Raw genomic sequence first — 22327 nt, 5'->3', positions numbered from 1 at the left:
GCGCTATTTATAGCGTGCGATAAAAATTTTATCGCGTCTAAATTTTCGCTACTTAACGCACGATTCACTATAAGCATACTTGCGCTAATTTACGCGCAATATTGCATGCGGCATTTATTGCATGCTCGCTAATTAACGCCTATTATTATGTGCGCTAATAGTCGCCGCGTATAAATAGTAGCATATAAATAGTAGCATATAAATAGTAGCCACATATAAATAGTAGCCACATATAAATAGTGCATATAAATAGTAGCCACATATAAATAGTGCATATAAATAGTAGCATATAAATAGTAGCCACATATAAATAGTGCATATAAATAGTAGCATATAAATAGTAGCCGCATATAAATATTTATATGCTACTATTTATATGTGGCTACTATTTATATGCTACTATTTATATGCACTATTTATATGTGGCTACTATTTATATGTGGCTACTATTTATATGCACTATTTATATGCGGCTACTATTTATATGCTACTATTTATATTTATATGCTTCTGGAGGATACATCACTCTAGGGCCAACACAGACTTGAATAAATAACACTGCAAAGTCCATATTTTATTGCCAAAAGCTCATTAACTGTACTTTTCTATAATTACCGCCTGCCTCAAGTAGGTGTTAATTTTCGCATAGTCTAATGCGATATTTAGCACGTCTAAGTGTTTGTGAATCATGCATTAGTATTCTTTTCTGCGCGCTAATTAATGCATGCGTTAACATTACCGCATGTGGTTGCGCGCCAAGTAACGCATGCGATAATACTGTAGTGAATCGCGCGCTAATTGTCGCGTCTTTTTTAATGCAAAAAAGCGTGCGATAAAAATTAGCGCACTTTAGTGAATCAACCCTAAAGTGTCCTAATAAGGTAAGAAGTCCTTAATGAAATGATTTTCAATTATCTTTGAAATTTCCATAAATTTTGTGTAAGTTGGTAGGAATGTCATGAGTACTACACTGTGAATGTACACATCATTATAATAGTACCAATGGATTTGCTTGCCATTAGTTGGCCTACTGATGAAACCTACCAAGGGGACTCTAGAATTACCACACCTGTAAACATTAAGGGTAAATTGAGTCACCTATAAGTGTTAACCACACATTGAAAAAAAATGTCCCTTATCTTAGGTAGTGGTAGTTCCAAGGTTGCTCTGCATCAGTAGGTGCACTGTGTGTGATTTATCCAAACCGACTGGTGGCACGTAATTCTAATGACTGTGATATATATGCCCTTAAGTCTAGCAATTTGATAAGACTGATGGGAATATGATGTTTAGTTCAAACATATAATATAACTACTAATAAAAATGGCATAGAGGTTTGTCTGTATGTGTAGGTCAGCCCCTGCATGCGCTGCGTACTGGTGGGGTGACATATGGGAGGAGGTGGGGAAGATATGCAGCACGGAATGAAGGCCCATTTTGTTTGGGCTCTAAGCAAGTAATTTTGTGCATCTTTAGGGGCTGATTTACTAACCCACGAATTCGACCCGAATTGGAAAACTTCCGACTTGAAAACGAACATTTTGCGACTTTTTCGTATTTTTTGCGATTTTTTCGGCGTCTTTACGAATTTTTCGTTACCAATACAATTTTTGCATAAAAACGCGAGTTTTTCGTAGCCATTACGAAAGTTGCGTAGAATCGCCCGATTTTTTCGTAGCGTTAAAACTTACGCGAAAAGTTGCGCCTTTTTTGTAGCGTTAAAACTTAAAAGGTGCGAAGTTTCGCATAAGTTTTAACGCTACGAAAAAAGCGCAACTTTTTGCGCAAGTTTTAACGCTACGAAAAATCGCCAGATTTTACGCAACTTTCGTAATGGCTACGAAAAACTCGCGTTTTTACGCAAAAATCGTATTGGTAACGAAAAATTCGTAAAGACGCCGAAAAAATCGCAAAAAATACGAAAAAATCGCAAAATACCGATCATTACGAAAAAAACGCAATCGGACTCATTTCGACCCGTTCGTGGGTTAGTAAATGTGCCCCTTAGAGTAGTAGCACTTGCATCCCTATCCAGAATAAGCTCCTGTTGAGCTCTAGGGCTATAATTAAATTAGCTACATTATTATTAATAACCATTAATACAATATCAAAATCTTCATTTTTAATACTGAAATGTAAAAAAAGAGCAAGCAATGGCACAAGACATTAGAGCTACAATACCTGCATTGCCAGTTGAAATGTTGATTTCGGCAAACTCGTTGGCATACAGGCTAAAATCAGACACTCCATTCACAGATTCCACCCGAATAGTGTAGTTAACATGTGGCAATAAATTCACCAAGGTAACGGTTCGATCTACTAATCCAGTTTGCTGAGGTACGAAGCCAATACTGCTTCCGCAGGCCTCACACTGCTGGAAGGCCACAGAACATTTGTCGCAGAAGACATTATAGGTAATGTCGCCCCTCCCTCCTGTGTCCACTGGAGCATTCCATTCTAGAATCAATGTTGTTTGCTTCATGCTATAAACCAAATCTTTTGGAGCTGATGGTGGTCCTAGAGGGAAAAAATGCAAATTACTGGACATTTAGCTTTATGTTGCCAGTTAAATCCCTGTCATATTAAATCCTAATTAAATTGCAAATTATCCAAAAATTGGTTTAGAACCAGTTATGCACCTTGTGTTTTTTTCAAGGTAGTTTATTTATTGTGTGAATACTGATACAAACAAGCATAATATAATTTTTTCTATAATAAATATACAAATACGGTATCACATACTATTACTTTAGATAATATATATTTGGCCTATAACAGACTGCATAGTTTAGTTATATCTTAAAATTATTTACTAATAACTAGATCATCAGAATATTCATACAAATGGGGGACTGAACCTTGTAGCATCAATCTAGAGAGATTTTGCACCTCATTTTAATATCTATTTTCTTTTGTAAGCAGGGGGTTAATGGAGACCCTCCATTAACAGCATGTTAGGTAGGTTAAAAATTCCTTATGTGAACTTTTAAAGCATAAAGTAATCATGGATAATCATGACTTCTGACAGATCCTGATTCTATTAGAAAAATCTCTCTGGCATTACAAATAAGTGTTCTCTGGCCATTTTTGTGTGATTTGATTTTTGCTGTGTAAAGGTTATACAGGTCTGGGATCCCTTATCCAGAAACCCGTTATCCGGAAAGTTCTGAATTACGGAAAGACCATCTCCCATAGACTCCATTATAAGCAAATAATTCTAATTTTTAAAAATGATTTCCCTTTTCTCTGTAATAATAAAACAGTACCTTGTACTTGATCACAACTAAAATATAATTAATCCTTACTGGAGGCAAAACAATCCTATTGGGTTATACAATATTTAAATGATTTTTAGCAGACTTAAGTTATGGAGATGCAAATTATGGAAAGATCCCTTATCCGGAAAAACCCAGGTCCCGACCAATCTAGATAACAGGTTCCACACCTGTACCTATTGGCTAAATAGGATGATAATAACAGCAAGCTTTTGGAACATTTCAGTTCCTTTTTCAAAGCTGATTACCTATAATAAATGCATCTAGTAACTAGCATTCTCTATTAGCTCTTTCCAGTCCAGGCATAAACAGTAGCTCAACAGAATTAGTGTGTTGCAGAAACAGAATACCTAAAGTGCCATGTTGGGAGTGCGATAAAATTATTGTAAATAATTTGTATTAAAATAATTCAAACAAAATCAAAGAAATGTTGACAACAGAATCGGAAGCTGTCAGATGACATACCAAACAATACCACAGAATGGTGTAACATCTCTTAGGGTCCACTCCTATATTTTTTTTGTGAGTGCTTGTGAACACCAGCCTTACCCCTGCTAGTGCTTTAGAGTGCTGGCACATCATGAATGGGTTACCTGCCTAAATGCAACCTACCCTAGTAGTAGGACAGAACCTATTTCAAATTAAATTTGAAATCAAGAAAACCAATCTTGAGTAGTCCACAAAACAGCTGATACCCTATAATTGTGGAAATACACAGTATCCATATACTTCTGCACATTGCCTTTTCTTCCCCTCCTAATATATTTTCTCTTTCAGTTCACACTGGCATATGCATTTTCATTGTTATCCCATGCACACTGTTACCTTGTACCTAGTTAGTGTACAAAATTTCATGGAATATTCATAAAATATCTATTGGTAAAATCAATACCATGTCTAATGGGCTTATTTATCAATTTTCAAATTTGTGAATTCAAGAGGCTTTTTCTAAATTAAATAAACTAGTATTTTAAGAAACTGTTGTAATGGAACTCCAAGCACAACCGGACACAGGAGTCTGCTAAAAAGCGAACATTATTCTTCCATTAAAATCAAGGCACCTTGATTTTAATGGAAGAATAAAGTTTGCTTTTTAGCAGACTCCTGTGTCCGGTTGTGCTTGGAGTTCCATTACAACAGTTTGATTCGTCTCCCATTGGCTACGGATTCGGGGCCTTGAGCACCCGGACCACTTCTGGACCTGGGTGAGCTTTGCTTTGCGTTGAATTTTGACTCTGTAAAACTCTGATAATCTCATATGATACAGTGGGGTTGTCTATACCTGTGACTGGCTCGGGGTTTTTACACCCGGGCCCTTATAGTAATTTGGTACGATATTACCCTGCTATGATCATGAATGTATTCATTTGTATTTTCTGAAAATATCATAGACTCTATCCCTTAGTGGGCTTTAAGTTTTTTCAGCATTTTAAGAAAACTCAAATGCTTGCTTATTTAGTAATATGGAAAATGTGTTCAAATAAAAAAAACAAAAACTTCCAATTAAAAATAAATAATTAAATAAATAAGACTACTAATTAAATGTAGCAATGCAAACAGATGCATTATTTTTTTAGATTTTATAAATAGACACACTAAACTAATTGCAATCTGAATTCAGAGGAAAACCTTACTTTTAACATGTACACTTAACCAACAGATAATTTATATCCTAATAATTGACCCATAATTTATCCCCAAGCCAACATTGTGCGGTGTACATCCTTCTCAGCATGTATGTGTTGTTTATGTGTGAGCACAGTACAACATTCAACTCAAGGGCAGTTTTTCAATTTAGCATAATCCAATGGCACATGATAGGAAAATATATGCCTACATTTGTTTTATAAAAAAAGGTTTTATTTATAAGCAACAATATTTACCATGTGGGCTGTTTTACGTGACATACATTTATTTAGACAAGCAATGTTTAAGGGTAAAGTTTCCCTTTAAAAATATCTTAAAAAGCTGAAACACAGAAGATTCTGATAAAAACTTACGTGTACATGAGGTGGAGGGCGAGTCCAGCGGTGATCGAAAGAAGTTTCTTTCACAGGAGCAGACAGTGGATGACTCTTGGTTAGTGTAGCTGTGCTGAGGACAGGGGACACAAAGCTGGAGTCTACTGGACATCTTGTAAAAGCCAGGAGGACAAGCTGCAGAGAGATGTACACATTCAGATACAGGTTTTAAATATCAAATACCAGCGTGCATTGTATCTCCCCCAATTAGTATTTGTTATTGTCATGCCTTGAAATATTTGAACTTAATACAAACAGAAATAGTTATCTTTCAAAAATAATATCTGATATATCTTTATTCATATGGTTTAGTGCAGTGCTGTCCAACTTCTGTTGTACCGAGGGCCGGAATTTTTCCGACCTACGTGGTGGAGGGCCGATAATGGAAGCCAGTTTTGACCACTCCCCTTTTTGAAACCGCACCCACTTGAAACCACACCCATGTTATCACATGACCATACCCATATTAATGGTTGTAGTACAGCAAAAACCTGCCATACTCTGCCTGCCCTACCCTGCCTGTGTGTGCCATACTCTGCCTTCCCTACCCTGCCTGTGTGTGCCATACTCTGCCTTCCCTACCCTGCCTGTGTGCCGTACTTGGCTGGTTTGTGCCATACTTGGCCAGTGTGTGACATACTCTGCCTGCCCTACCCTGCCTGTGTGTGCCATACTCTGCCTTCCCTACCCTGCCTGTGTGTGCCATACTTTCACTGTGTTTGCCATTCTTGGCTGGTTTGTACCATACTTGGCCTGTGTGTGCCATACTCTGCCTGTGTGTGCCATACTCTGCCTTCCCTTCCCTGCCTGTATGTGCCATACTCTGCTTGCCCTATGATGCCTGTGTGTATGGCACACACAGGCAGCCTACAGTGACACAATGCTGGCACTGCTCCTACTGTCTGCACAATAACTATATATTAAAAAACTTTTTAATTGCAGTACCACCTCAGTATATGTTCTTTTTGTAGTATGCAGGGATTATTTGTGGGTTTCTACTGTTCCTGAGGTGTGAACAGGGGAACAATGTGGGTGATTACAGCCTGAGCCTGAGATGTGAACACTGCAGGGGGTGAACAATGCAGAGATTAAAAGGTGTGAACAGTACAGGGGATTACATATTTAAACAATACAGCCTGATTACAGCCTGAATCTGAGGTGAGAACCATGCAGGGGGGGCAGTTAAACTCAGTACTGATACCATTTAAAGCTTACACAAGAGTAAGCCATCAAAGCAGCCAGACAGGTGGGGGGCCACACAGAGGGGGGTCGCGGGCCGCATGCGGCCCGCGGGCCGCCAGTTGGACAGCACTGGTTTAGTGTAACAGTACCATGCTATTTCTTAAAGTGAAAGCTAGCTCCTCTGTAATAGGCCCATCACTCTACAGAGACACAACTGCACACATTTTGACGCATTAGATGTAAAAGCATCAGCCGCATCTCACCCATAATTATGCTGGAATTATGGATAAAAATGCTCTTAATACAGCGCAACAGCCCCGCAAGCCAGTGTGGTTGCTTCAAAAGACCTTGTAAACATGCACACTCCAAAATGGGAAAAATGCTACTCTGTGGGTAAAAAACATGGAGCCTTTTGTCTGGAATTACACTGTTGCACACTGCACTTGCTGTTGTAAATGAGCCTTGAAGTAACTGGTTGTGCCCCCCTTGTCTATTTACACACATATGAAAATGTGGTCATACAGTAGCTGTGATATTCTAGACAGTATCCTACACAGTAAATAAGTATTTAACCTTACATTTTCCTCTAACTGACCTTCTGGCTGCCCCCCACCCCCCTTCTTCTTAGAACAGTCTTTAGGTACTTTAGGAGACAGCCTCACAGTTTGGGAGCCTCTGCTACACAAGACACAGAATAACTTTTTGAAAATGTTTATTTCACAGACCATTATTAATTAAATCGATAGTTAGAGCTGTCTAAATGGGAGACATGGTTAAGAGATATTCCATGGACTAAAGCAGTAGGCAATTCAGTGATATGTTAAACAAAATTTTGAGTAGAGTTTTTATTATTCTTCAAATATTCAATTGCTTAATGAGCAGAAGAGTTCTTAAAGTTTTAACTAGACACTTACCGCTAATGCAGCCTATAAAAATGTCTATAATTTAAATGTAAATGCCAAATAGAAGCACACATCTTCATCGTCCCTGTGTTTAACCTAGGGTTGTCACGTGTCTGGTTTTTGGAAGGGCTGTAAAAACTGCCTGCACAGTTTTCCATGTTAGGAAAACCAGACAGGACTGAGATTGAGATGAGGCTGAGATTGATGTGCAATCAGCGAATTGGGGATTGCCATGTCATAGCCCCATCCCAGTGATGTCACTGACCTGTCCTTCCCCGTCCTCATGATGTCACTGGCCAATCCTCCCCACCCCCTGTCACGTCACGGCTCATCCCCTGACTGGAGAAACAAGTCAGTAGAGGTGGAAACTCAGTCTCACCCAAGCTTTGTGCATTATAGATATCAGTTACATTTACACTGCAGTATAATGGAATGTGCAAAAAATGGCACAGGGAGGAAAATACAGCTATGTATATAGGAATTATTCTTCTTATGATGAATTTTGTAGCTATCCATGCACACACGCTACTATCAATGTATATTTTTACTGATATCAATGAAAATCCATTATTGGGAATATGTATAGAATGTGTATGTCATGAAGGGGGATACAATAATTATCCAATAAATGTATAACAGCCTCTTTGACTGCTTCCTCTGTTGATATTGCTGCAGATCAGTATCTGTTTCTCAGAACAACAGATTATTAGTGAATATTCTTCTGAGCAGAGATTTCAGTTGCCAGGAAAGCAGCTCTTGACAATTTGGGGTCAATGTTGAAGCAGAAAGTCAAGTAAACAAACATTGATTTTACTGGTAGATATAATCAGCTTGTCACAAGCAGTTGCCCTTTTCCTACCTGCTCTGAAACTGGAAGCCCTATCGGAACTATATACTTAAATATTCAGAAAAGGAATGTTCATGTGGAGCAATGTTGGTTTCTACTATTAATTTAACAACTAATAACACTAATAGGAAGGCATTCTGAAAAGGGACTGATTTATGGCTTTCTAGCTGTGCTCAATTGCAGACTAAAGCCATTATTGGCTTTTAGAGCTTACTGGGAGATGTAGTTATTTTAGAGTGACTCTGTTAAGATATATCTATATACAAAGATCTTTTTTTTTCCTGAACAGAGAACATTCCAAATGCAAGTACAATAGGGGCCATTGTATTACCAAGGCTGAAGGCATTAAATCAGGACTGTTCAATATGTTTAAATCTTGTTGTTGTTGTTGTTGTTAAACTACAAGTCTCAGCATTTTTCTCAAGCATTTAGCTCTAAAGTGATATTGCAGTTTGTAATTTGACAAAGGTTTAGTGCAGGAAAAAAATTGTGAAATTCTTAAACTTTCATTTGAAATTTACAAAAATTGAATCAAAATTTGTTTCAACTCTACGTTTGTTGCAAGGGGCTTAAACGAACATAGAAAGAAGAGACACCACATCAACTTACTGAGACCTCGCAGCCTGTTTAAGAATTTCAGGCCCCCTATGCCCACCAGTATTTGAGAAATGAAAGAGCAGGCTCATTGTTTTGGGCCTCATTTTTCTGAAAAGAACAAAGTTAACATTTGGTAAAAATGAAAAAGCTGCACTGAAAAAGCTTTTGTTATCCCTTCAAAAAATTATTCTCTCCATTACTCTTTCTCTCTCTTTAATTATACTGTGTGTATTTGAAGCAACAAGATTAACTAAGCACTGAGAAAATTCTACATTTCTACTGAGAAATTCTACATTTATACAATGAGCAGCCAGTATTTTATTAGGTTAGAATGAGGTTTCATTGGTCTGTCACAAATGTATCCCTTGCTCTTCTGTAGAAGATCCACAGTTGACTAAATCTAAATAAAGTTCATGTACTGCTAGCATGGCATCATTGCCTAACTGGCAAGGACTTCGCCACCTGACCCTCCTGAAATGTTTAAAGCTTTTTATAATTTTTATTTAAGATCCCCTTAGCTATCTTAAAGGTATGTAAGAGCATATTGGTTATTAGAATGATGCACTGCAAGACTAGGGTAAAACCAAACCCACTATGAGATTAAACTGCTTAAGTTAATATACTGAATATAATATATTAGATAAGTGAAATACATTACATATAATGTAAACTATGGCCTCAACACTTGCTAGCTATATATGTCAAAGCTCCTTTCTTAAAAGGAAAATATACCCCCAATTAACATGAGCTCATTCAGTAGAAAAAGTGCATAAACACTATCTGAACTTCCAGAAATACTTAATTTTTACACAGGTATACCTGATTCCACTGACTGAAAGATCTGGACTGGGATTCAAAATAGGCCGTGGTATTTCAAGTACATAGAGGCCCAAACAGCCCCACCAGCCCAATAAATAGTAACCCCACCCCTCCACAGACAACCCCTTCCTTATCCTGTTCCTTTGTGAAGTAATGAATTCTGGGACTTGAAGTCGCTTTGCTTTCCAAAGAATCTGTGCAACACCCACTATGGTAAGGAGAGACACTTCGGGACTTTATTTTGTTGTGTAAAAAACGACAACAAAATTTGCCACACAACAGCAGCTTCGCCACGGACAAAATGCCATACTTTTTTACATGTTTTTATGTTTTTTCTTCAACCAGAACAAAATAGTGACGTAAAATCTAACATTTGGACAGCGAAATGTGCCATTTATTTTACACAGCTTTATACACTGTTTTAGTTTAACACAGCATAATAAATAGGCCCAAAAGCCCAAAAGTGAGGGAGGGGCTGCATTACACTTTCAGCATCTTCTTCGGAAATAGCTAGTTGGAGTTATAATAGTGTCATTCAATCTGTGGATACAGGTTTATGTATAGCAAAAATACTTTATATTTATATTGGGAAGTTTAGATGCAGTGTTTAGTGCAGAAACCACCCAGGTGAAAATTTTCCCAGTGTTCATAAATGAGACCCATCAAGTGTTCATTGTTGATTTAAAACCATAAATTGGGCATAACATTGCATACAGTTCTCCTTACTGGCTGACAGATTGACTGCTGTGTATCTGAGACTATGGGGGAGATTTACTAATCCACAAATGGTCCGAAGGTGTCCAAATGCGTTTTTTCATAATGATCTGTATTTTTGCAACTTTTTCGACGCTGTCGCAACTTTTTCGTAAATTTTCTGTGACTTTTCGTCACCGTCGCAAAAAAATCGGATTGGTTTTTCCGCCGTTTACTATCGCTCAATACGAAAAAATCGTGACGGCGACGAAATAGTCGCACAAAATATGATAAAGTCACGACGGCGACGAAAAAGTCGCGATAAATACAAAAAATCACGATGAAAAAGTTGCAAAATTTTTGTTTCCAATACAATTTTTTCCCTTTCGGGATTCGGATTCGTGGATTAGTAAATCTGCCCCTGTGATCTTGCAGGCAGATATTCATTTCTAGCTAATGATAATTTATGATACAAGCATTTCACTTTTCTTGTAATTAGTGCATAGGTGTTAATAAAAGTAAAACTAGCGCCAGGCCTATTATTTGTTTGGTTATAAACAGGTTCCTAGAAAATGCTAACTTTGTAATATTTGTGTCCCACCAACGCTGTAAACCAATGTGGTGTTAGCTAAATGAGGCGTTAATATTCAGCAGTTCAGGATATGGATTCTGCAGCCTATAAAATTATATAAAATATTTAAAAAGCTAAAGGTACATGTACTAATATTGCATTTCCAGCCCAAGAAACACCAAGGTAAATTCCAATAATAAGATACACAGGGAATTGTATTTTAGAGTAATTGTTTTGTAAGATGATGGATTTTGTGATCTGAGAACATAGTTATTGGCAGCACTCGGCCCATCTCTTAAAATAGAATCTGAAATGCAATAAAGTCTGTCCGTTGTGCTTTCCTTTGTTCAGATGCATTAATGTAAATTGGTTTGAAAGAAGCATTGAGAAGACTTACAAAGGAAATCTGAATGAAGATGTTACATTCCTCTTACGTTTAAAAAACTATTCTATGTACATTTGACCTGCAACTTTGGAAAATTGAATGTATTGTGGCCAGCAAAATACAATGTTCTCTAGTCTCACATATGCATTAAAGAGAAGATTGGTTTTATATTGCACATGAAACCAAGTGGGGCTTCTTGAAGGGAATTTACACAAATCTATCTCAGCTCTACATCTGAAATACTGTTGCCAGTCATTTTTGTGTTTGTTACTGGCCCTTTAAAGGGAAATTCCACTGGCCAGTTATGTATTTTAACAATTATAAAAATGCACCTTTGTTTTACCCAGCATGTTGACAAACAATGTTTATTCACAATGTAGGCTTCACAAAGCAACAGCTAAAGAAGTTACCATCAATGGAGAATTTCTTTGGTAGTTAAATGATTATACTGTAGGCTGCCATTAAGAACATGACAACATCCTATCTCTCTGGTGCAGCCCTAACTATTTACCGGCCAATGCTATGCACAAGGAGAAAGCATTAGCACCCATGTGGCCAAGACAGCTTAGTTTGCCTATTTTTCTACAATTTAGAAACGGTTGTTGGAACAGACTTGTATTTCTCTATACTGCAATAGTCTGCTGCAAATCTGTATTTACTCCAAGCTCTAATCATTCAAAGCACAAAGAGAGGCCTGGAGAGCAGCTTGTAAACAAACACTCAAAGAAACAAACAGTGAATATCATGACATCCCTCTAATTCACTTATGTCCAGATGAAGGAATAATTAAAGAAGATACAGAAGCTATTTCTGGGAAAAACACAACAAGCCTCATTCTTTTCACTTATAAACAGAGCACCATATGCTGCATTCAAACGAAGCTTGACTGCCCAGAAATATACCTTGTGACCAAAAAAACACAAGCAATTCATTTCTCTCCGTATGTTTCTATTGTTTCAGGCAGACTATTTTTATATTCTTTACTTCAAAAAAAAAGAAAAGATGAATTATTCACCTGTCTGTGAAATCAAACAAAACACCTTGTATTATCTGTTACAATTTACAATTAATATAGAGCAAAGAAAGAAAGATTTTTATAGAATTTATAGAACATTCAAGAAATGAGTTAATATTGTGCTCATAATATCCCATAAATTGCAGGGTGTTTCTTGGAGGGTGGATTATATCGAATTGTATTAATTATATAGCAGCACAAATGTACCCAATGCTTTACATGGGTAAATGTTGACAGGGACATGCTTGTTAGAAATTACACAGTAAGAATACATTTCTATTATATTCTATTCTATGAATATTTGCTTTCCTCTTTTGCTTTTTTCCAGTTTTTAAATGGGCGTCACTGACCCGGGAAGTCAAAAATCTATTGACATCTGTCGTTGGCAAGTTATTCGAGTCCTTGTTAATGGATCCCATTCAAAATTATGTTCTGGAGAATGGCATTATGAGCAGTAATCAGCATGGCTTTATAAAGTATAGGTCATGTCAGGCAATTCTGATTTCTTTTTATGATAAGGTTAGTAGGAGGTTGGACTGTGGGGGTTGCAGTAGATGTGATCTATTTGGATTTTTTAGAAGTGTTAGAATGCAACGTAGACTGCTTTCAAAGCTAAGGCCTTTTGGGCTTACTAATGCAGGTTTGTAAATGGATAGAAAACTGGCTGCAGGATCATGCACAAAGAGTGGTTGTTAATGGTACATTCATTGCTTGGAGTAATGTTCTGTATTAAGTCCACTTTTATTTAACTTGTTAATTATTGACTTAGGGGTGGATACTGTAAGTAATGTATCAGTGTTTGCAGATGACACAAAACTCTGTAGCCCAATTAATTCTATCCATGCAAAGTGGCACATTCAGTGTTGATAAATGTAAGGACATGCACCTGGGATGTAAATATATGCAAGCCACTTTTAAAGGGACTGCACTAGGCAAATCCTGGACAGAGAAGGACCTAGGGGGACTTGTAAATAATAAACTTGTAGCAAGCAGTGGCAATCAGTAGCTATGTCAGTAGTAGTGATTGTCCCAATCTGAGCAGGGGGCCTGGGTTGAGATAACCACAGATATATAAAAAGTGTCAGAGAAATACAGGACAAGATAAAGTGACTTAAAGTGATAGAAACACCTTTAATTTTGTGATTAAATCTTTTATGAGAGCAATAATAACTAAAATTCCTCTCCAGGCAACTTGCGTGATTTCACTGAATCGCGCCGCCACGTATGCCATCCCACCAGCGGTTTACATTTTCGCCGGTGGGATGGCAATCCGGGGAGATTAGTCACCCGCGAACAGGGAGTTTTGTCGTGGGCGACTAATCTCCCCGTGTGCCAGAGCCCTTACTTGTTGAATTTTTTCTACCAGCTTGCCTGTCATGCACAAATGATCTAGAAAAGTCACAGCAGCACTGTGATAAGAAAACTGTGAGCTCTGTGGTCTCAGTGGTATAAGCCAACAACACCATTTAACTGTGCTGTATGTCACTGAGCAAGAAAATTCACCCACTGTTAAAAAAACAGTGCAGCTCAAATGTGAATGTTAAAAAGTGATGGTTCTATGTGACACTAAAAGGAGAGGAGTTAACCAGACTATTGTACATTTTTATGTTTGTTTGGGGGTTCATAAAACTTTATCTAAGGATTGCACCCCCTAAAACACCAGTCTCCACTGTTGTTTGTTCAATAAACCGCCCCCCCCAAAAAAAAAATATCTATGATATATAATGGCCCATGGTGCTTCTTGCAGTAATGATGTTTTTTAGCTTTCTGCCCCGAGCAAGCTGCACCTTCTAAAATGAAAAATACATTCAGTGAGGTTTAAGTCAGAAAAAGGGTAATGTGTTCTACTTAAAAAAGAAAGTTCTCCACATATCATAAATGTTTATTTGATATTATCATTATTTATTTCCCAAGGCCCATTTTAGGCATCACTGGATGTCAACCTGGAGGCTAACAGCGAGCTAGAGAAAAAGGTGCTAATAATAAAAAAGTTCATATTGTGCTCTTTTGTTTTTTGTTTGTGTTTTTGATTTGTTTCTGGATATCACTACTATGTTGTATTAAAAGGACTGTATTCTGTGTTACAAGTCCATTCCCTAAACCTTTAAAAGAACCTTTAGTCTCAAACCTTTAGATGAAAGTCAAGATTTAACCTATGCTTTACTACAGGAAGGGAGTGCTACAAGGTAGTATATTTTTCTTCCCAATAGAGTAGCTACAGTTTGAATCAACTATTCCAAAGCAAATTTTGGTAAAATATCAATGCTTACTTTTTGCAAAGACAAATAAAACACAAGTGAATATAATAAAGACCTTAACAGAAAAATATACACTCTGTCAAACAAAAAATATGAATTATTATAGGTATGGGATCCCTTACTAGAGACCCATTAAAATATGGAGATTCAAATTTCATAAAGATCCCTCTTCCAAAAAAACCCAAGGTCCAAAGGATTATGGATAATAGATTCCATGCCTGTACATTAACTGTACATGTTTTATGCCATTCCTTGTGACCAGCAGCAAATGGTTTTACAGCTATTGTTCCTAGGGTTGCCCCCCAGTGGGTATTTTACCAGCCTAACTGGTAAAATAGTGGCCAAGGCCGGTATTACAAATTTACTGGCAAAGCCTTCCCTTATAGGAGGTTAATTTACAAAGACTAATACAATGTCAAAAGTATGTATATCATATTACAGTAAATGTTTTCCCTAAAAGAATTAGTAGTTTTATGAATTGTCACACCAGAACTCTCGGTGTCTCTAACTGAGCTATCCTCTGTAGAACTCCTGGGACATCTCTTCTAATCCTTTTAATATGGCAGCTTTCATACAGCTCTGTGATTGTGACTAGAGTTCAAATATGACAATACTCAGAAGAAATTAGGTCTTGGGGAAAAAGACAGGTAATTGAATCTTGCACACCAGATCCCATACTTAAAAAGTAGCATTTATCCACATGTGATTGCTTGGTAGCACAGCACTTCTAAATTATTAAATACTTGTGAAAAGATTTGGCATACTAATGCTTGCCTTTTCTTTCACCCTCAAACTGTATTTGGAGAGCAAGGTCTGAATCCGGAATGCAAGCAAATGTATTCATTAAAGCCAAGGAAGGAAATTATGAATATTTGATGTAACAGCTGCAGCAAAATGCAAACTTGAGGTAATAAGTGACAGCATGGGGGGCTGATTGAATATATTTCTCTTGCTGTTTGTTCAGTTTTACTTCCTCAGTGACATCTGTAAAGCAGAATATAACCCAAATCAAATCTCTTCTATTGCTGTACTTAGCTCTATGGACATAGGCCAAAAAGAAAGGAAGAAGAAAATAATTAGCACTCATTCCCATTTATGCAATATGCATAATTGGGCAGCTTGTGCAGTCTGTGATATGCAGCCTGTCCCACCTTATGGTTAGAATTATAGCCAGAGTATACACTACATTTAAACCTTTAACTGTATTTCAATACAAAGTAATAAATCTGTTATGTGCTAATATTGCACATATTTATACATTTATAATGGTTAGTTCATAAAGGTGGGAGAATAGCCCACTGGGTCCAGGTCCTATTTGGTCCCAAGTCTAATTCCAAGCACCCCTTATTTCTAAATTAGGACTTTAGACCCTATTCAGCATTTGACACTGAGCTTTGCACCAAAATGCTAGTTTCTGTGTTGCTTTTCAAATTAACCTTTGTTCATTGGCATGAAAAGCTTTTATCATTTTACCATGCTTAAATAAAATAGAAAGAGGGAAGTTTAATTTCAAATTAGGTGTCTCTTGTACTGTATAGACACTAAGCATAAAAATACTCTTAACTTATATCCTACAATTTGTTCAACACTATACCAACGATTTTGCCTGAGGTACAATTTTACCCCATTACTCACTGCTGTATAATGACTAATGACATAGAGTAGAGGATGTGAAAACTCAAACCTGAGACAATGTGACAGTTTCATAAATATTTGCATTCTGACTTATATTGGTAAAATGATTTATTAGCTTGTATTGCTGGAATCAATGGTTATTGAAAACTGCAGTTCCCACCAACAGCCAGTCATAGACCAGTAAATACTACCTGGTGATTGGTTGCTATACGTTATTGCCCTGTGCGAACTTATTGCCTTTTATTAGACAACTACAATCGTTTTGATGCCTTAAAATTCAATGGATTAGACTGAATAATTAGGACTAATAGGTGCAAAGAAGATTGAATTGGAGATGAGCAAATCTGTACCATTTAGCAAAATTTGCAAAACTGCTGGGAAATTCATGAAACGGCGAAAAATTACTTTTTTGACACAGTTTGACTTTTGTTTGATGCAGCCACAACTTTGTTGACGTGACCCGACTTTTTTTAATGCAACAGTGACGTATTTTATGCGCTCACAACTTTTTTTGATACGGCCGCGACTTTTGCTTGACTCTGCAAATTTTTGTTGCGGCATATTTTTGAGGCAGGTTCGCAAAAAAAAATTGCCAATGGCGAAATGTGGCAGAAAAACTCACTCATCACTAGATAAAATTAGATCCATAAAATCTAAGAAGGTCAGGAGCATATTTATACTCATATGTCATTTATGACAGACAGGCAGACCAATGTAGACAGAAAGATACAAAGACCAATGTCAATAGACAGACAGCTACAGAAATATAACATTCAATAGGGTTGATTCACTAAAGTGCGTTAAAACGTGCGCTATTTATAGTGTGCGTTAAAAATTTTATCGCGTCTAAATTTTCACGACAACGCACGATTCACTAAAAGCATACTTGCGTTAATTTACGCGCGATATTGCATGCGTTATTTAACTCGCGAAGACTATTTTCGTTCAGTATTTGACGGTACATGCACTAATCAACGCCCGCGTATAGTCGCCGCAAATAAATAGTCGACGCATAGAAATTGTCGCCACATATAAATGGTAGCATATAAATAGTAGCATATAAATGGTAGCATATAATTAGTAGCTGCTTATAAATAGTAGCCGCTAGTGATGAGCAAATCTGTTCCGTTTATCTTTAGTGAAAAATTTGCAAAACGGCAACAATGTCGTACAGCCAAAAAAATTGTTGCCGCCTGCGACAATTTTTGGACGTGCGGCAAATTTTTCCGTGGCAAATTTTTTCATGCGTTTTGCCATTGGCGGATTGTTTTGTGAAACGCAAGAAAAAATTTGCTGCACGTCCAAAAATTCCCCGCGAATCCATGCCTGGCGAAACATTTCATCACTTGTAGCCGCATATAAATAGTTGTGCGAATAAACGCATGCCATGTTAGCCATACATGCCAATACTTGCGGAAAATTACTGTACTGAAAATTACCATTTCCCTGCAAACTGGAGGCTGCGTCACTCTAGGGGAAACACATACTTGAATAAATTCCACTGCAAAGTCCTTATTTTATTGCCAAAAGCTCATTAACTGTGCTTTTCTATAATTACCGCCTGCTTCAAGTAGGTGTCAATTTTTGCATAGCCTAATGTGATATTTAGCGCGTCTAAGTGTTTGTGAATCATGCGTTAGTATTCTTTTAATGCATGTGGTTGCGCAAAAATTAACGCATGCGATATGCGACTTAACGCACACAGTAATACTGTAGTGAATCGCGCGCTAATTTTCGCATCTATTTTAACGCAAAAAAAGTGCGATAAATAATAATGCACTTTAGTGAATCAACCCTAATGTCTTTGTATGGAATCTGCTCTCTCTGTGGCACCAGAAAAAAAGTTCTGTTAAATGCTAGGAGTGATGGTGGCACCTTGGACTGTATGAGTGGTGGATAATTTTTTTTGAAAGGTTTAAATAGCCTGTCATTCTTACCCATGGCACACTTTTCATTCTACATCCTGCTGGCATTCATCTAAAATTGCATGTAGTTCATCAACTCTTAATGATATTTCTATTACTGGAATCTTACTGCAGAGTTGGCTGCTGCTGAAACTATTTTTCATGCAGCGATATGAGATGTCAAATATACATTAACTTTTCTATTCTAACACTGTAATCTATCTTGGGAAAAATACCATTTAAGAAATGCATCTTGTATATAGTGATGTCAAAAGCACCTGGCATGTAAAAATCATGCAGTGGAAGCTAAAGCTCCTTCACATTATTGGTCCAAAACCCTTTTAGCACTGCTAAGGCACCATGCGCAGGCTTAAAAGCGTGTCTCAATGCAGTGCGTTAATTCCCGCCACGTGCATTATTTCCCGCTGCACGCGATATATTTCGCCTATATTAGCGCACGATTTTATGCACATTACTTTCGGGAAACTACTTGTCAGAAAATGACCATTTCCCTGCAAACTGGAGGCTACATCACTCTAAGGCCAACACATATTCGAAAAAATCCCACTGCAAAGTTTATGTTTTGTTGCCAAAAGCTCACGAACCACAATTTTCTTTAAGTACCACCTACCCCAAGTAGGTGTTAATTTTCACACAGACTAATGCGATATTTAGCATGTTTAATGCTTCATATGTGTTTGTGAATCATGCGTTAGTATTATATCTATGCGAGAATTAACGCAATGCAAGGTAAATGCGATATGTGTCTTAACGCATGCGAAATGACTTTGATGAATCGGTACTTATTTATCACATGCTTTTTAACGCAAAAAAGCATGCGATAAGCGTTATCGCACTTTAGTGAATCAGCCCCAAAGTCTAGGCACGACTGACCACAAATGAGAAAAATTCATATTTTTTTCGAATTTTTAGAACTTTTTGTATTGACTACGATAATATCGTTAAAATAGTATTTCTTCATGGTTTTCATTAAATTCCACAAAAAAGTCGTATTTTTTACAAAGACTACCACCATTTCAGAATTCATTCAAGCTTTGGTATTGTGACTATCTTTGGGCCAGGTTGGAGCTGTAGAGTGTTGTTGAGTCCTATGGGAGGCTTCCAAAATCATGCATTGAAGTTTCAAAGCCAGAAAGGTTTACAATAGTTCGGATACGAACATTTCGTGACTTTCGGAACACAACCACAATATTTTCGTAGGACCAATTTTCACAATTATCGTGGTTACTCCAAATTTTTCCAATCGTGCTTTTAATTGGCAAAAATTTGTGCTTTAATGAATGAGCCCCTAGGTGTTTTAAATGTTGTGCAATCTAGCAGCATTCCAGGGGACTGAATTTGTATGCTATGCTCTGAATTCAACTTTCTCTTCACAGGCTATTAACAATACATTGAAAAACATTAAAAAAGTTACATACTAAAAGGTTCAAAATATATTTTATATCTAGTATCTCACAGTAACCAAGCAGTTTATATAGTTTAGCATTTACCAGGTTTGTTTGAAAGCAAATATCTTTGTTTGCCTTTTTATGCTTGTTATCCTTTCCTAGAAATATCTCAGTTAACAAGAACTATACTCTTCTTTCTCTTTAAAAACTTTGTTTTAAAACCTGGCACTGCAAATATGTATTTGTATTCACCTAGCATCATACATTAACAGAAATTTGCCCCAGTGCAGTAACCCATAGCAACCAATCAGACATTTGCTTCTATCATTGTTCCTTCGGTAGGCTGAACAATACTAATTGCTGATTGGATGCTATGGTTTACTGCACTAGATCATATTTTCCCTGTGTTAGTAAATGAGCCCAAACACCATTTAGCAGTGAACACATCAGCATACTAATTACATCATTATCTTAATTTGATGTATCCAGTACAATGGAAATGTGTTTTCATACAAAACTACTTGATATACTGATTTAGAAGTTACAAATGTGTACCGTGACCACAAAAAGCTAGTAGTGCAAGGTGTAGGTGTAAAGGTATAAGGACTAGAGGAATGTCCTATTTACAGTATATCTAGTAAATGTGCCCAAACTTACCTTCATTTCAATGACAAGACCAACTGCTATGAAAAGGTTTATAATCGGTTCATATGTAAACATTACTATTCATTAGTTAACACCACTTTTCTAGTAGTGCACTGAACATCTGCTCTGCAACAGTGTCATATACATCACTGCTGATGTTGTGCCTTTGTTTGATTGGTTTGTCCTTTCATGCATTTGAGGTTTAGCTGTCCTCACATGGAGGAAGGAGCATACATATATACATGTTCTGTTTTTGTAGTATACTAGCCATAAAGCAAGACAAAAAGAAGTAGGATCATAAACAACATATTCCATATTAGCAAATAAAACTGCACTTCTTAAAATTATAGACCATTTACCTGCATTTTTTGGCAAACTACATACTTTGTAAGTTCATTAAACCACTTACCAACAACTAGACACCTTGGTTGATAATTATCATGTTTATCTGCCTCTCGAGCATTACTATAAATTATAAGATAAAAGCTTTTTAGTTTCTCTGTGGAAGATTTTTTTTTCTAGCCTCCCATATTTCTTTAAATAACCATATTGCAATAGATTATTTCATACCTGTTATTCCAAAATCACAGTTGTTTCCCTATGGCTCATTGCAGAACTGTTCATTTCCCAACATTTACCCCATGTATCAATGTGAAAAGATCCAATGACCTGCCTTTTCAGGATTAAATGTGTACAGATCAATGAGAGCATGTTAGAGTTTTGCAAACAGTTTATTTCTGCTAGCAGTTAACCAATTGTGAGATTGATTTTTCCTATATTGTAGCACAGCCAAAACTAGGACATATAAGGACTCAAAAAATGATAGGGTGAGTAAAACTGGTTTCGCTTTTAGTAAAGTCATCCCAACTTTGTAGTGATGGCTATAATCTCAGCAGGGCAGGGCATTTTCCCAGTGGTTAGCACTGGCATTTACAAAGAGCTGAAAGGTGCATCATTTTATCTGAATTGCTGAGCTATGAAGGAGGGCTGATTAGTACAGCAGACCTTTTTGTCACTATTTAATGACATATTGATTGTTCGCAGCCGGCAGATGCTCAATACTGACCTTCACTTGTTTATAAATGCTTTTGGTTAAAGCAAGTGAAAAATAGTTTAAGATCTGCTGCTGTGTGGAAATTGTCCTTCAGGAAGACCCAGGCTGATTCCTGTACTTGATGTCTAGGATGAAAACTAGAAGATTGGACTTTTGTAGCCTCATGTAACTTGTTGCAATATGCAAAGATGGAGAACATTTTTAGAGATATGTTAAAATGTTGCGATACTGTATTACGTTGCATATATTGCTGTACCTGGGCCCCTGATCTGTAGCTTTAAAGGTTGGGGGTATCACATACACTAAACTCAGAATACCAGAAATCTTAGGGGTTCATTCCCATTAACTTCAAACATGTAGGACAGTGATGTGCCAGTAGAGAAATCCTTGACCTGCACTCGACCCTAACCCGCCCACTCTCAACCCTAACCCATCCGCTCTCAACCCTAACCCACCCACTCTCAACCCTAACCCTACCCAACTCGGCTTCTTCCCTCTATTTATAGACCCACACCTGCCGCAATGACTTCACAAAAGGAGTGGGGCATGCCAGGTGCACGCCTATAAATTAGAGAGTCGGAAGAAGAAGCCGTCAGTGTAAGGTTGCGGGCGGGGAGGGTAAGCGGAAGCACTCAACCCAAACCCACCTGCAATTGATGTGCTGAGGTTTGCGGAAAAATAAATGTGCTGCGCAAACTTTATTAATGTCCCCCATTGACTATAATGAATTTGGAGTAAGAACAAAAGCAGTTCACATAAAAATAGTTGCATCTGTAAAAAAAAAGTTAAAAAAAAGTTAAAAAACACCTACTGCCTTTAATGCATTTTGTAAATATTCCACTGTTTTTGGAATTTCTATGCAGTTTCATGAATTTGGCAAATCAAAAGGGGACAGATTTTCTCATTACTAACATGTATCTTTGATGGCTTTATCCCACATAAAATGCAGAAAATGTGTTGATTTTAAGTAGCTGAAATGACAGATCCAATATAGTTTTTTTCATTTTGGGACCCCTACATTCTACATACTTAGGTAAACCTAAAAACATTGGCCATCAAACTATTCAGCAGACCCCCGGTATTAGTGTGTTTTATCTTGGTACCTAATACCTGTG

At 37.2% G+C, this 22327-nt stretch overlaps 1 protein-coding gene across 1 annotated transcript; it reads right to left on the bottom strand.

The window, feature by feature from the left end:
• Positions 1 to 2122: 2122 nt before the first annotated feature.
• Positions 2123 to 5428, bottom strand: LOC116408596 (ephrin type-A receptor 7-like). The gene is made up of 2 exons (XM_031896214.1): positions 5276 to 5428; positions 2123 to 2517 (listed from the first exon to the last, which is right to left on the bottom strand). Exons 1-2 carry the CDS (start codon positions 5406 to 5408, stop codon positions 2123 to 2125), a joined length of 528 nt encoding a protein of 175 aa, XP_031752074.1. The 5' UTR covers positions 5409 to 5428.
• Positions 5429 to 22327: the final 16899 nt, after the last annotated feature.

Source organism: Xenopus tropicalis, chromosome 2 (assembly GCF_000004195.4).
Source record: "Xenopus tropicalis strain Nigerian chromosome 2, UCB_Xtro_10.0, whole genome shotgun sequence".
Classification (NCBI taxonomy): Eukaryota; Metazoa; Chordata; class Amphibia; order Anura; family Pipidae; genus Xenopus; species Xenopus tropicalis.
This window is presented reverse-complemented; position numbering and strand designations above follow the sequence as displayed.

Bases quoted from the DNA above. Each gene is read 5' to 3' on its own strand.
- LOC116408596 (XM_031896214.1), bottom strand. From the start codon at position 5,408: ATGTCCAGTAGACTCCAGCTTTGTGTCCCCTGTCCTCAGCACAGCTAC. The intron at 2,518-5,275 runs GTAAGTTTTTAT...TTTTCCCTCTAG, and splicing joins GCCCTCCACCTCATGTACAC to GACCACCATCAGCTCCAAAA.